General features: G+C 37.6%; 1 protein-coding gene across 5 annotated transcripts in view; it reads right to left on the bottom strand.

The window, feature by feature from the left end:
- Positions 1–17280, bottom strand: part of Mms22l (MMS22 like, DNA repair protein) — a 184142-nt gene that overhangs the window by 21355 nt on the left and 145507 nt on the right. For 4 of the 5 annotated variants that reach the window (XM_045154267.1, XM_045154268.1, XM_045154270.1 and 1 more), the window contains 3 exons: positions 15596–15746; positions 4134–4285; positions 3057–3199 (listed from right to left, as the gene is read on the bottom strand). In XM_045154267.1, coding sequence (XP_045010202.1) covers positions 3057–3199; positions 4134–4285; positions 15596–15746 — 446 coding nt within the window. The remainder of the gene's footprint in view (positions 1–3056; positions 3200–4133; positions 4286–15595; positions 15747–17280) is intronic. The other variant, XM_045154269.1, reaches the window with a different exon arrangement.

Raw genomic sequence — 17280 nt, 5'->3', positions numbered from 1 at the left:
CTTTATTTATTTATTTATTTTTTTTTTTGGTTTTTTGAGGTAGGGCCTCACTCTAGCCCAGACTGACCACTTTGAACTTAGGCGATCCACCTACCTCTGCCTCCCAAATGCTGGGATCAAAGGCGTGTTCCACTATGCCCGGCTGTTCTGAATTCTTTTACCTATTGGTGGACCTATCAACAAACTGGAACTGAGCATACACTGCCCCATTTTGCTGTTTTAGCCTTTGTGTATATAGTACATTCTTAGATCAAGAAAATTTCTCTTATGTCAAATATTTTTGTTTTTTTAAAATTATTAACAATTCTTAGCTAATACTATTTAATACTTAGCAGAAGCTTATCAGTGTTGTATGGTAAAAATTATTTTAGACTAGATTAAATTGGAGAAGACATAATTATCATGGAAAGTTTAATTTCTACCTCCCTTTCTGATCCAGAATTGTGGTTGGAGTTTTATCAAAAACTGAATATAAGATGGTGAGGTAATATGATGGAGAATGGAATGGAGTTTTATCAAAAACTGAATATAAGATGGTGAGGTAATATGATGGAGAATGGAATTTCAAAGGGGAAAGTGGCGGGGGGGGGGGAATTACCATGGGATTTTTTTTTATAATCATGGAAAATGCTAATAAAAATTAAAAAAAAAAAAAACAACTAAATATAGGCTGGGCATGGTGGTACACACCTTCAGTCCCAGTACTTGGGAGGTTGTGGTAGGAGATCACTGTGAGTTCAAGGCCAGCATGAGACTACATAGTGAATTCCTGGCCTACCTCAAAAAAACAAAAACAAAACAAAAAATCAAAACCATAAAGCACTCAACAGAAATGTGTATTTTATCTGCATATTACTAAACTATTATTATATTTTATTAGGATTTAAACATATCTCTAATGGTCATGAAACTGCATGATAACTTAATGAAAGAATAATGGAAGGGGGCTGGAGAATTGGCTTAGCGGTTGAGGTGTTTGCCAGCAAAACCAAAGGACCCAGGTTCAATTCCCATATCCAGGACCCACATAAGCCAGATACACCAGGGACACATGCATCTGGAGTTCATTTGCAGTGGCTAGAGGCCCTGGCATGCCCATTCTCTGTCTTGTCTTTCTCTCTCTGCTTGCAAATAAATTAATTTTTAAAATAATGAAAGAATTAACACTATGGAAATAGCTTATTTTAATTATTTTCATTGTTGTTCATATAAACCAGTCTGGCAAAGAAAACCAACTTTGGGCTAGAGAGATGGCTCAGCTGCTAAAGGTACTTGCTTGCAAAGCCTTATGGGCAAGGTATAATTCCCATGAAAGGGCAGATGTACAAAGTGATGCATGCACCTCAAATTTATTTGTAGTGGCAAGAGGTATTTGTTCTCTCTTTCTTCCCTTCTCTCTTGCTCTCATGTATACTTGCAAATAAATAAAAATATTTCTTAAAAAAGAAAAGAGAAAATCAACTTTTACTGTGAGGAACTTACAAAAGACAAATTTGAGCATACTCAAGCAAGCAGGAGTCATTGCTACATGAAAACAACCTGACAAGATTACACAACTGTGTGCAATAGCACACAGCCTAGGTGGGTAACCGATTTTTTCTTTGATTGACTATGAGATCCATTCAGTGAAAAGGAACCCTTAACTGGCACTAGGAACCCTATGGAGACCAAGATAATGGACTCCAATGAAAAGCTCCCATTAGCCTTTGTTGAAAAGTGAGGCTACACCCTTCAAAATCTCTCTAAATTAACAATGCTTTCCCCTTTAACCTATCCTGATCTTACTCTCCCTCCGTTCAATAATCTGATTTTCTTTTTCAGAAAGCAGTGAGGCCCCCAAGGACAACTATAATTTACCAACAAGACAAGAATAGATAGCTGACTCCCTAACAGGAGATGAACCACCCCTCATACAGGTGAAACCAGGTAAGAGCTATAGTGTGGGAAGGAATATCCAGAGATAACCCCTCCCACAATGACAGACTGCTGCTTTCATAACTCATAACCTATAATTACATGGTGAATACCAACAATCCCACTGAGGAGGGCCCTCAGTGGAGTGGGGACAGTGAGGAAAGAAATGATGGCCCCAATGTAGGATGTGTCCATACAAAGTTTTTACTAAAAAAAAAAAAAAAAAAAAAAAGAGTACACTCCAGGCATGGTGCCACATGCCTTTAATCCCAGCGCTCGGGAGGCAGATATAGGAGGATCGCATGAGTTCCAGGCCACCCTAAGACTATATAGTGACTTCCAGGTCAGCCTGGGCAAAAGCAAAAATCATACCTCAAAAAAACCAACAAAAGTACAAAAAAAAAAAAAATAGAGAGACAAGTTGGAAAGAAGATAGGATTCAGTAGAAGGGGAGATTTGGGAAGAAAAAAGGAAGGGTAGTAGGAACGGATTATGACCATTATATATGGTCTACATTTAAGAAAGTTGTCAATAAAAAGAAAAACTAAAAAACTTTTAAAAGGCACAAATTCATACACACTGGCAATCTCAAGTGGGCTTATAAGATAAACCCTATCATAAGTTACATTTCTTTAAAATTAATAATAAAAGCAAACTTTTGAATGGGACTAAGTGTTATAGAGAAAACCCAAAAGAAATGTACTAGATATTTAGAGATCCAATCACAGGACAAATGAAGTAGTTGGTGCTTTATGTTTACAACATTTGCTCCAAGGTGGTAAATATGTATCAGGAATCTATTGTGGACCCTGGGGTAAGTAAGTGTGGCTCCAAGACCTGAAGAACAGTGGTAGTCAGCAAGTTCAGCAATAGATATTCTTATGATTCTGTTGGTCTCTGAGTGAAGCTTTTACACAGTCTTCTAACTCTTCTTTAAACATGAATTTTCGGTTGTCGTTGTAAATGTGTTATACTATACTTTAGTGCATACTGTTCTTCCTCCAAAATATAATAGGAGATGATCAGTAATATGATTCACATTAAAATAATTCATCTTATAGAAAAACTTGAAGCATACTTCAACATTTTCTGAAAAATAACCGAAATTGATCTGGACAATTATACTAGTTAATGAAAAATACCTCAAGAAATTGGACAAGTGCTGTCTTAGGGTCCTCTGGGCTGGGCAAATATTCTACTTGAGCCTTTAAGAAAACATTCTTTACTTCCGAGAGTTGAAGCAGTAATCTTGTCATTTCAGCCAGCTGTTCCCGATACTCCTTTTCTGTTAAGATAAAAATCAGTATTTGTTTGTGATGCCAATTCATATAATAAAATTACATTTTATGTAATCTGTATATATGTGTATATGCACAAGCACTCCCCACTTATGGCCATCCTAATCCCAAATGTTGTTCAGGTAAACAGCTGATTTAATAAAGAAAATATATTAGAGGATTTTCAGACCAGTAATCATGAAATTTACAAGTGCCTATAAACAATATCTTTTCAAAAAGGCATGCCCTACACAAAATAAAACTATATGAGAAATTTTAAAAATACCAGTATTATCCAGTGACTAATAGTAAAACAGAAAGCTATATATTTAATATAAATTGGGGGTCATTATTCATAATTAGTTATTTTTCTTATCAGGGTATTCATAGTGTGATATATGGGTTGTTTTTACATCAGATTTCTGCTTTGTGTATGATCAGTTTCTTCAGTGTAAAAAGTTAGCTTGTCACTGGAGGAGCAAGGATTGTTCTTGCCTTGAAAGGAAAAAAGCTCTTTTATCTTTGTAGCAGGGACATTTGTCATATGCTATAATAATAAATATGAAGAGAGGGCTGTAGAGATGGCTTAGCACTTAAGGCGCTTACCTGCAAAGCCTAGGAACTCATGTTCAAATCTTCAGGTACCACATAGCCAGACACACAGTGACACAGGTGCACAATGTTGCACATGTGCACAAGGGGGTGCAAGTATCTGGAGTTCATTTGCAGTGGCCAAAGACCCTGGTGCACCCATTTGCTCTCTCTCTCTCAAAGTAAATAATAAAAAAAAAAAAAATGAAGATAAAGGACAGGGTGCAAAAGGAACTAAATTTCTGGGTATAGTCATACTTAATTATAAATACATTTTGTCTATTAACTATTAATTTAATAATAAAGAGAGCCAATTTCTTTCCTATGTCTAAGAAAGTATGCAATACTTACCAACTGCCTGTTCAGGATTTACATCAACGAACAAATCATCTGGCTCAGAGAATCTTTTTATATACATTTGCAAAATACAACGGATCCATGATCTTATAGTTAGGGATTGAAAAGATAAACAGCTTGAACGAGAAAGTGCTTCCCATAACATACTATTAAAAAAAAGATGAGAAATATTAACACAAAAACCAAGCAGGAAACATGTTCCAAGCATAGAACTTGCAAAGAACAAAGAACATTCTAACAACTCCCATTACAGTCCTTGATCTTGTAATGTTCAGATGAACATAGTACCATAACAATGACAAAAATGAATATTATAGATATACACAAAATGGCATGTTAGACAAGCATTTCTGCTTTCATAATCTTCTAATTTGTAAGATTTCCTTTTGCATTGATGGCATATGGAAGGTTTATGTTAACACAAAGGTGAAAGAAGAATAAAGTTTAAATGGGAATGCCAGTAGACTTATAAGCTAGCAAGGAGGTGTTTAATGATGAATGAAAAGGCAGAGGAAAAAAACAAACAGCCAAAACACCGCAAAATAACAAAAATCAGCTACATTTGGAGAAACTAATGGTTAAAAACTCTTTAAAGACAAAATACATTTCTAGAGAGCCACCACCGACAGCCTCCCGTTCCCCACCACCAGTGTCCAGCTCCAACAAACAGCAGTGATCCAGTGACCCAGCTAGACTACTTGAACCCACAGTGCACCAAATAGGGACCCAAGCAGGAGCGCAGCATAACTGAGACCAAAATCATCCCAAAAGGTAAAGGGATTATACCAGGTCAATACCTGCCTAATAAACCTGGTATATAGGCCTGAACCGGAAGGGCTAATTGCACCTTCCATATCAGGATAAATTACATGTTAATTCTGATGGATGGTCAAGTTTGTCATTCTTAAATAAGCTATATTTTGGGTTTGTTATTTATTGCTTCTTGATTTATAGTGGCTTTGTTTCCTCTTCTGTTATACATTAGGGAAGGTTCTCACATGGCCACAATCTGACATGGAACCCTTAATAGGCCAGAAATCCTAACCTCCTTGTTGTCAGGATTAAGGGTGTGGGTGGAGAACCACACACCCTAAGGGACAGACAGAGGTTCTAGTTGTCATAATACCTACTCTTGCATAAATACTCTGTGCTGTTTTTCACTGAAAGTGTGCATTGTTCAGTTAAATTTTAGACTATATCTGTATTTTGTTCCACTCAGCCTACTTCAATACTCTCATAGCAGGCAAACCCAATGTAGGGTCACTTTTGTAGATACCCTGAGAGTCTTGAGAGCCACACCTTGCACCTTAAGCACCTATCCTGAAGATATATAACATCAGATTGATTAATTTATCTAATAATACCCAGCTAACTAGAAAATCCAAGCATTAAATTAATGTAAGATACAAAATATGTATATTATAGCATAAGAAACACCAAAAATCAAGACAATATAAATCCACCAAAAAGTATTCATGCATCAGAAATGACCTACAGTCAGAATGAGTTAGAGGAAATGCCTAAGAAAAGATTTCAAAAGAATGATTATAAATAGGTTCAAATAAGTCAAAGAAAAAAATCAAAGGAATAAAAGAGGAAATCAAAGGAATCAAAGAAGACACAGGACACCAAGTTAGTGAAATACAGAGGTCAATAATAGACATGAATAAGGAAATAGAAATAAAAAAGAAAAAGCAGTCAGAATTACTAGCAATGGAAAACACAGTTAATGAAATAAAAAACTCTGTAGAAAATCTCACCAGCAGAATGGATGAAGGAAAGGATAGAATATCTAAGCTAGAAGACCAAGTGGAAGATCTAATACAGTCCATCAAAGAGAAAGACAAACTAATAAAAAAAGTATGAATGGGAATTTCAACATATTCGGGACACTAGGAAAAGATCAAACATAAGAACTCAGTATATAGTAGAAGGAGAAGAATTTCACTCCAAAGGCATAGTGGGCGACTTCAACAAAATCATACAAGAAAACTTACCCTAACTTGGGAAAAAGGAACCAATGTAGATTCAGGAATCCTTTAGAACACCAACCAGACAAAACCTGGAAAGAACCTGTCCTCGCCACTTTACACTCAAACTACCAAACACACAAACCAAAGAAAAAAATATTGAAAGAAGTCAGAGAGAAAAATCAAGTTACCAACAAAAGCAAGCCCATCAGGATCACAGCAGAGTACTCAACACAAACTTTAAAAGCCAGAAGGGCTTGGAATGATGCATTCCAAGTTCTGAAAGGTAACAACTGTCAACCAAGGTTACTTTATCCTGCAAAGCTATCTATTCATATAGACAGACAAATAAGGACATTCCACAACAAAAGCAAGTTAGAGGAGTATTTGAAGACAAAACCAGCTCTTAGAAAATACTTGAAAGAATCTTCCATGCTGAAGAAAAAGAAAAGCACACATAAAAGTAATCTGGAAAAAAGTAACCATACTCACATACTAGTTAACACAAGAGAGCAAAGGTAAAACCAGAAGAACTACAAAAATTGGCAAAAATAAATACACATCTTTAAACAATATCCCTTAACATCAACAGCCTCAATGCCCCAACCAAAAGACATAGGTTTGCACACTGGGTTAAAAAGCCGGATCCTTCAATTTGCTGTCTCCAAGAAACTCACCTTTGTACAAAGGATGGACATTATCTTAGGGTGAAAGGTTGGAAAATGGTGTTTCAAGCAAATGGGCCTAGAAAACAAGCAGTGGTTGCTATCCTAATATCTGAAAAGGTAGACTTCAGTCCAACATTAGTTAAGAAAGATAAGGAAGGTCACTTTATATTGATTAAGGGCACACTCCAACAGGAGGACATTACAATCGTAAACATATATGCACCTAACATGGGGGCTCCCAAATTCATCAAACAAATGCTATTAGAACTAAGGTCACAGATAACACCAAATACAGTGGTAGTGGGTGACTTCAACACCCCACTCTCATCAATTGACACGTCATCCTGGGAAAAAATAAACAAAGAGGCATCTGGACTAAATGAGGTCATAGAGCAAATGGACCTATGAGATACATACAGGACATTTCAACCAAAGGCTGCAGAATATACATTCTTTTCAGTGGCACATGGAACATTCTCTAAAATAGACCATATATTAGGACACAAAACAAATCTTAACAAATATAGGAAAATTGAAATAATTCCTTGCATTCTATTGGACCACAATGGAATGAAACTACAAACCAATATCAAGAAAAGCTAAACAGCATACGCAAAATCATGGAAACTAAACAATACAGTACTAAATGATGAATGGGTCAATTAAGAAATCAAGAAGGAAATAAAAAAAATGATCAAGTGATAATGAGAACACAGTATACCAAAACCTTTGGGACACAATGAAGGCAGTCCTAAGAGGAAAATTTATAGCTTTAAGTGCCTATATTAGGAAATTGGAAAGGTCTCAAGTAAATGACCTAATGCTTCACCTTAAAGCGTTGGAAAAAGAAGAACAAGACAAACCAAAAATCAATAGATGGGAAGAAATAATAAAGATTAGGGCAGAAATTAATGAAATAGAAACCAAAAAAAACAATCCAAAGAATCAATGAAACAAAGAGTTGGTTCTTTGAAAGGATAAATAAGATTGATAAATCCTTAGCAAATCTGAACAAAAGAAAGAGAGAAGAGACACAAATTAATAAAATTAGAGATAAAAAGGCAACATCACCACAGATACCACAGAAATTCAAAAAATCATAGGGACATACTATAAAAACATATACTCCACTAAGTATGAAAATCTGAAGGAAATAGATGATTTCCTTGATTTATATGACCTACCTAAATTAAATCAAGATGAGATTAATCACTTAAATAGACCTGTAACAATTATGGAGATTCAAATCTCCAAACTAAAAAAAGGCCAGACCCAGGTGGATTCTGTTGGGCCCTGAAAGGCCCAGGCAGGAGGTCTAGTGGAACTGCCTGAGCCTAGCTAAAGTTTGGTGAGCTGTCTCTGGCTAACTAGGACTCAGCAAGATGCCTAATGGCTTCTGGCCTGCTACTTCTGCACAGGAACTGTAATTACCATTTCAATAGTTAAAGTTTACTATTGGCCCTTAGCTCTCCTTCCTCCAACCCCCACCCCCCCACCCCACCCCCGTACTAAAATCCCCACCTCCATCCCCAACATGATATAGGCAACTGCTCATAGCAATAAAGAGAGTTCCTGATTCGAAAGGACTCCCGAATCAGTGTGGTTTTTCTCTGGTGGCTAGGGGAGGTTTCTAAGTTGTACTGATTATCTTCCTCCTTAACCCCTAGGGAGGAACCAGCAGACTTGGTCCTTCCCTCAGCATTACCTGCCAGCCTGAGGAGCCCTGCAGGATTCACTACTGTATTTAACCAGACCTTCAGGGAAGAACTAACACCACTACTTCATAAGCTTTTACATAAAGTAGAAAAAGAAGGAATCCTACCAAACTCCTTCTATGAAGCCAGCATCACCCTGATACCAAAATGGGCCAAGATAAAAAAAAAAAAGAAAAGAAAATTACAGACCAACCACCCTCATGAACATAGATGCAAAAATTCTCAACAAAATATATGCAAACAGAATACAAGAACAAAAAGAACAATCCAAAGAATTAATGAAACAAAGAGTTGGTTCTTTGAAAGGATAAACAAGATTGATAAACCCTTAGCAAATCTGACCAAAAGAGAGAAGAGACACAAATTAATAAAATCAGAGATGAACAAGGTAACATCACAACAGATTCCAGAGAAATTCAAAAAATCATAGGGACATACTATAAAAGCATATACTCCACAAAGTATGAAAATCTGAAAGAAATGGATGATTTCCTTGATCTATATGACCTACCTAAGTTAAATCAAAATGAGATTAATCACTTAAATAGACCTATAACAAACATGGAGATCCGAACAGTTATCAATAATCTCCCAAGTAAAAAAAGCCCAGGCCCGGATGGATTCACTGCTGAATTTTACCAGACTTTTAAGGAAGAGCTAACACCATTGCTTCTTAAGCTTTTCCAGGAAATAGAAAAAGAAGGAATTCTACCAAACTCCTTCTATGAGGCCAGCATCACCCTGATACCAAAACCAGGCAAAGATAGAACAAAAAAAGAAAATTACAGACCAATCTCCCTCATGAACATAGATGCAAAAATTCTCAACAAAATATTGGCAAACAGAATACAAGAGCATATCAAAAAGATCATTCACCCTGACCAAGTAGGCTTTATCCCAGAGATGCAGGGATGGTTCAACATACGCAAATCTATAAATGTAATACATTACATAAACGGGTTGAAGGACAAAAATCACATGATCATCTCATTAGATGCAGAGAAAGCATTTGACAAAATCCAACATCCCTTCATGATAAAAGTCCTACAGAGACTGGGAATAGAAGGAACATATCTCAATATAATAAAGGCTATTTATGACAAGCCTACAGCCAACATATTACTAAATGGGGAAAAACTGGAAGCTTTTCCACTAAAATGAGGAACAAGACAAGGGTGTCCACTGTCCCCACTTCTATTTAATATAGTTTTGGAAGTCTTAGCCATAGCAATAAGGCAAGAGACACACATAAAAGGGATACAAATTGGAAAGGAAGAAATCAAGTTATCATTATTTGCAGATGACATGATTCTATACATAAAGGACCCTAAAGACTCTACTAGCAAGCTGTTAGAGCTGATCAAAACCTACAGCAATGTAGCAGGATACAAAATAAATACACAGAAATCAGTAGCCTTCATATATGCTAACAACAAACACACAGAGGATGAAATCAGAGAATCACTCCCATTCACAATTGCATCAAAAAAAAATAAAATACCTTGGAATAAACCTAACCAAGGAAGTAAAGAATCTATACAATGAGAACTTTAAAACACTCAAGCGAGAATTGCAGAAGACACTAGAAAGTAGAGAAACATCCCTTGTTCCTGGATTGGAAGAATCAATATCGTGAAAATGGCAATCTTACCTAAAGCAATCTACACATTTAATGCAATCCCTATCAAAATTCCAAAGGCTTTCTTCATGGAAATAGAAAAAACAATCCAAAAATTCATTTGGAATCACAAAAAACCTTGAATATCTAAAATAATACTGAGCAACAAAAAAGAGGCTGGTGGTATCACCATACATGATTTTAACCTATACTACAGAGCCATAGTAACAAAAACAGCAATGTACTGGCACAAAAACAGACATGTAGATCAGTGGAACAGAATAGAGGACCCAGATGTAAGCCCAAGTAGCTATAGCCACCTGATATTCGATAAAAATGCCAAAAATACTCATTGGAGAAGAGACAGCCTCTTCAGCAAATGGTGTTTTGAAAACTGGATAAATATCTGCAGAAGGATGAAAATAGATTCTTCTCTCTCGCCATGCACAAGAATTAAGTCCAAATGGATTAAAGACCTTAACATCAGACCGGAAACTTTGAAACTGCTAGAGGAAAAAGTAGGGGAAACCCTTCAACATATTGGTCTTGGCAAAGACTTTCTGAATATAACCCCAATTGCTCAGGCAATAAAACCACAGATTAACCACTGGGACCTAATGAAATTACAAAGATTTTGCACCGCAAAGGACACAGTGAAAAAAGCAAAGAGGCAACCTACAGAATGGGAAAAAATCTTCGCCAGCTATATATCTGATAGAGGATTAATATCTAGGATATACAAAGAACTCAAAAAGTCAAATCATAAGAAATCAAACAAGCCAATCAAAAAATGGGCTATGGAGCTAAATAGAGAGTTCTCAAAGGAAGAAATACGAATGGCATATAAGCATCTTAAAAAATGTTCTACGTCACTAGTCCTCAGGGAAATGCAGATTAAAACTACATTGAGATTCCATCTCACTCCTGTCAGATTGGCCACCATCATGAAAACAAATGATCATAAATGTTGGCGGGGATGTGGAAAAAAAGGAACCCTTCTGCACTGCTGGTGGGAATGCAATCTGGTCCAGCCATTGTGGAAAACAGTGTGGAGGTTCCTAAAGCAGCTAGAGATTGATCTACCATATGACCCAGCTATAGCGCTCCTAGGCATATATCCAAAGGACTCATCTCATTTCCTTAGAAGTACATGCTCAACCATGTTTATTGCTGCTCAATTTATAATAGCTGGGAAATGGAACCAGCCTAGATGTCCCTCAACAGATGAGTGGATAATGAAGATGTGGTACATTTATACAATGGAGTTCTACTCAGCAGTAAAGAAAAATGAAGTTATGAAATTTGCAGAAAAATGGATGGACCTGGAAAGTATTATACTAAGTCAGGTAACCCAGGCCCAGAAAGCCAAGCGCCACATGTTCTCTCTCATATGTGGATCCTAGCTACAGATGACTGGGCTTCTGCGTGAGAATGAAAATACTTAGTAGCAGAGGCCAGTAAGTTGAAAAGGAGACATAAAGGGTGGAGAAAGGAAGGGAGGAGGATAAATAATAGGTTGATATTGTATATATGTAACTACAATCATTGTAATGGGGAGGTAATATGATGGAGAATGGAATTTCAAACGGGAAAGTGTGGGGGTGGGGAGGGAGGGATTTACCATGGGATATATTTTATAATCATGGAAAATGTTAATAAAAATTCAAAAAAAAAAGAAGACACTTGGATGGCTTATAAACATCTAAAAAAATGTTCTACATACATCTCTAGTCATCAGGGAAATGCAGATTAAAACTACACTGAGATTCCATCTCACTTCTGTCAGATTGGCTACCATCATGAAAACACATGACCATAAATGCTGGCGAAGATGTGTAAAAAGAGGAACCCTTCTACACTGTTGGTAGGCAGGCAATCTGATCCAGCCATTGTGGAAATCAGTGTGGAGAGTCCTAAGACAGTTAAAAATTATCTATCATATGACCCAGCTATAGCACTTCTAGGCATATATCCTAAGGACTCATCTCATTACTTTAGAAATACTTGCTCAACCATGTTTATTGCTACTCAAATCACAATAGCTGGGAAATGGAACCAGCCTAAATGCCCTTCAACTGATGAGTGGATAATGAAGATATGGCACATTTATACAATGGAGTTCTACACAGTGGTAAAGAAAAATGAAGTTATGAAATCTGCAGGAAAATGGAAGGATCTGGAAAGGATTATACTAAGTGAGGTAACCCAGGGCCAGAAAGCCAAGTGTTGCAGGTTCTCTCTCATATGTGGATCCTAGCTACAGATGATTGGACTTCTATGTGAGTAGGAAGAGAAAGGAAGGGAGAGGGGTACTCAATAGGATGGTATTGTATATATGTAAGTAGAAGAATAGATTAATGGGGTGAAAAGGCCCAAGGTGAGGTCAGGGGAAGAGATCGAGTAAAGGAAAGGTGGAGGAAGAGCTAATCAAAATCTAAGAGGATATAAATAAGTCATGGAATCCTACTTTTTTGGACAAGGGAACACTCAGGAGTCATAGATTGTTGGTAGAAAATTTTCAATGCCAGGGATGGGATACATTCCAGTGAGTTGTTGGCCAGGGAGGTCCCTGGTGCCCCCAAAACATTATAGGCCATTGCCGAGGCCACTCATAGATGGTAAGACACTACTGCTGAAGACTCCACATACTTGGGCTAGAAGGTCACTGAGAAATCCTGCTGTAACTGAGCTGATAACCTCCTCCATGTAGACCAGCTGACAGAAAGCTGGAAGAAGCCATTCTGCATGCAGTTCAATGGGAGAAAGAGAAATCACCAGTGAAGATACTCATCAGTGGACACTGCAAGCCTTATCCAGGCCAAATGATCCAACGGGTACAATAGTGGCACATCTGTCATGGTAGAAACCAACTGCCCTCTAATTTGACTGGAGGCCCTCTCCATGGGAGGAAATACATCTCTGATACTGAAAACCTAAAACAGGTGTAGTCATGAGTCCTAGGGGTGTAATGTCTGCTGCTGCTGTCTGGCTTAATGTATATACTATGCTTATCACACTGCTCAATAAGCACTTCTCTTAATGTTGTACCCTTATATTAATGCTACTCTCCTTTTGGTAATGGTTTGAATGCAAAATGTGCCCCTATAGCCAAAATGTTTGTAACTAAGCCTCCTACTTAGTCCCCAATTGGTGGAGCCCTTGGGAGGTGGAAGCTTGCTGGAGGAGGTATTTTGCTGAGGGCAAACTCTGGGCTTTATTACTCCATCTAATTGGGAGTTCAGAGCTCTCTCACTCTGAGATTACTTCCTTCTTTTTTACAAAATTTTTTGTTTATTTTTATTTGTTTATTTGAAAGTGACAGAGAAAGAAGCAGATAGAGAAAGAGAGAATGGGTGTGCCAGGGCCTCCAGCCACTGCAAACGAACTCCAGCCACATGCGACCCCTTGTGCATCTGGCTAACATGGGTTCTGGGGAATCAAGCCTCGAACCAGGGTCCTTAGGCTTCACAGGCAAGTGCTTAACTGCTAAGCTGTCTCTCCAGCCCCCTTCTTGCTATTCTGACAAGGTGTGATGATCCAGATGTTTGCTTTGCCATGCTTTTCCCGCCATGATTAAACTTTCCCTTAAAGCTGTAAGCAGAAGTAAAACAGTTCCTCCCATCAGCTGCTTCTCATCAGGTGTTTTGTCCCAGCTGGGAGAAGGTAACTACCACATATTGTTATGTAAAGTCAAAACAATTTTTTTTTCAAAAAATTCTCAACATATTACAGACTGTTCATATTCACACTGGGTTATATTGTTATGTCCCCTCTCTCCACCACCATTCAACTGAGGACCCTCCTCAATACGGTTATCTGTAATCACTGTGGGGTCATGGCGGTGACAGTGCCTCAGAGTACACCTTCTCCCACTGTGGTTCTTACATTCTTTCCATATCCTCTTCTGCAATGTTCCCTAAGCCTTGCAGGGCATGTTTTGAGACAATTTATTTTTACTTAATATTTTTTCATTTACTTATTTGCAAGGAGAGAGAGGGAGGAGGTAGAAAGAATGGGCACGCCTGGTTCTCTAGCCACTGCAAACTCTAGATACATGTACCACTTTGTGGATCTGGATTTACATGGGTTCTGGGGAACAGAACTTGGGTCACCCAGGTCATAAGGCTTTGCAGGCAAACACCTTAATGGCTAAGCTATCTCTTCAGCCCTGAAACAATTTTTAAATACATATAAATTGTAACTCTAAAATAGCTCCCTGAAACACTTTGGATAAAAGTCATAGAAAAGCACAACCACTCAATACAGCTCAGGGAATTTGCTAAAGAGGGACTCGAAAGATTATAAGAGCCACAGGGTAGCAAGGAATATCCAGAGGCATTGTGCAGTGGGGACAGGGAAGCAGGAAACGATGGAACCAACATATGATGTGCCCATACAAAGTTTCTACTTAATTAAAGTACACAATATAGAAGAGCACAGATAGGTCATTTACTTCAGTATATCACTTTCTCAAAGGTAATTAACATGTTTGTGTTTCAGTTTCAACTATTACTAATAACCCTACATTCATTTCAACATGTGTGTAGTAACTTAATACAAATGTGCATCACTATTATAGGATTCTAGAATACTAGAAGGGAATCCTACAATCAATTGAAGTGGAATTCTCTTACTTTATTCTAAAAGCACAATGAGAAAACAAATACTTAACTGTACAATTAATTAATCATTAAGAAAAAAACAATCTCATCAAGTCTCATTATTCATTTTCACTGACTAGCAGGTGAGATAAGAAAACTCAGCCTCATCAGCCCATATAGTTCTTTTATTTTCCTTCAACTTGATGCTCTTATTTAAATTACTCACACCATCACACCACACTATTTCTAAGCTAATTTTGTCATATATATTACATTTTCATTGAGGCTGTTCTTCAGATCTTCTATACAACAGAGCAGGAGATGCTTGTAAAGAAACCATGGTTCAGGCCAGGGTGCTTTGTTCACCATCCCCTAAGAATCTAACTTTCAAAAGTTAGCTGTCAAGCTGGGTATGGTGGTATATGCCTTTAATCCCAGCACTTTGGAGGTAGAGGTAGGGGGATCACTATGAGCTAGAGTCCAGCCTGGGACTACAGAGCAATTTTCAGGTCAATTGGGCTACAGTGAGACCCTACCTTGAAAAAAGAAAAAGACAAAACAAGCTAGCTGTCAAGAAAAATGTTATCAAGTCTAAAACTGCAGAATTGTACTAGTGTCTTATAGATTCAGAAATAATACCTACGTAACTTCTTTGTCAATGGAAAGTGTGCAGAGGTTATAAAGGCAAGCATATAGAAACAGTTCAGTCACAATTCACCACAAAAAGTTAGAAGCAAGAAAATCAAGCCCTATAAATTCATTTTTCTACAAAGTACTTTGATGTATAGTGAAAATTGGTTTTTATTTAGAAACTTCTTACCTTCTAAGGTACTGATTTATCAGACATGGACTATACATGTAGGTCTGAAATAAAAGGCACATACCTATTTTGTAGTAAATGACTTAAGTATCTTGCTACAACTTGGGGCCAGATGATATCATCCCAGCCAAAAAGCTGAATTATTGCTATAACTGGCTGAGGCTGAAGATCTGATGGGGCTGTGCTGGGCATGTCCACTGCCAACAAAGTAAAATCTAGAGTGAAAATGAGAGAGTTTGGGTGAGAAAAACTGAAACTCTCCATTCAAAATTATATAGTGATTAAAAACATATCAATTGCCATATTTAGTGATACTAAACAAAGAACAAATACTGGACACATTCATACTGTTTTTCCTTTTCCTATAGAGTTGTTTAGATTCCCATGCAAAGGTTTTAATTGGAATCTATCTCAGTATAATTCCAGGCAAGGCACCTTCAAATCAAACTAGAGGATTTTGATAACAAGCTTCCATCATTCAAAGACCCAGCTAAAAGTATCCCCAACATTTAAGCTTCTCTAATTAAGCTAATTACCTGCCACCTGCCACAGGTAAACAGTTCAGGCTCACCTTAGATACCAGACATTCTCTTGTATTAGTGTTCTACAATCAATGACATCCCACTTTCTTCAAAACCCAGAATTCTTTAATGATGTTAAACAAATATATTTTACTTTTTGATTTCCTAGGACTCTATCAGATGAGCCTGCACTCTGCTTGTGTACAAAGCACTGACTCCTAAGCATTCGATCACATGATGGCTGTGATTCCCCAGTACCCCCCACACCACCTGATTTATACACAGGATGACTATTACTTGGTCTGTGCAGTCGTTTCTAGACCACTTCCTCTTCCCTAAAACTGCTAGCTTTGAATCTCTCTCACACATATATCAGATCATACCAATCACCAACTTATTACTGCAACTCATCTTTAGTTTCCTAGTTCACCTCCCCTCATTTCATACTGCAGCTTGTATTATTCTCTCCCATAGCAATCCTGCCCTAGTGATTGGTGTTTTTTGTTTGTTTGTTTGATTTTGAGGAAGGATCTTACTCTAGCCCAGGCTGACCTGGAATTCACTACGTAGTCTCAGGGTGGCCTCAAACTCAGGGTGATCCTCCTCAATTGGTGATTGTATACTTCTAGTATTTTGGCCTCCTGATTTCTCAGAATTCCTCTTCTCCAATGAATATATCTCCCATTCTAAGTGAGACACTCACTCTCATAGTGAGTCAGAGCTCTTGGAATTACCAGTAATTATAATCTACCTATAATTTCACTTTTAAAAACCCCACTTTTGGACACCATATTTGCTTGCCAACTCTTCTAGGGCCCCAACTCCAACATTTCCTTGATTACATCAAGACCTATAATCTATTAACCTTCACAGAGAAAGAAGAAACATCAGATGGGAACTACCACAAATTCTTACCACATTTCCCCAGTGGCCTCCATCTGGCCCCGTTTATCCTGACTTCCCTTCTTCTACTGTAAAAGACCTGAGGCCAAGTCCTCTATAGGCTCACTTTCTCTATAGGCTCACTAAAACAAAAGTGACTTCTCTGCATCGATTCCCTTTACTTTAGAACACTGCTTTCAGTATCATAAATATATTTAAATTTCTCCCGTGTTATTTACAAACAAAAATAAGTACTTCTCTTTGATCCCACTTCCCCATGTAGCTTATACCCAGTTTTCCGCTAGCTGTGGTATTTCAAAAGATTTCTCTACATTTGTAGTCTGCA

Source organism: Jaculus jaculus, chromosome 7 (genome assembly GCF_020740685.1).
Source record: "Jaculus jaculus isolate mJacJac1 chromosome 7, mJacJac1.mat.Y.cur, whole genome shotgun sequence".
NCBI classification, from domain to species: domain Eukaryota; kingdom Metazoa; phylum Chordata; class Mammalia; order Rodentia; family Dipodidae; genus Jaculus; species Jaculus jaculus.
The sequence above is the reverse complement of the archived record's forward strand: the minus strand, read 5'-3'. Positions and strand labels throughout refer to the sequence as shown.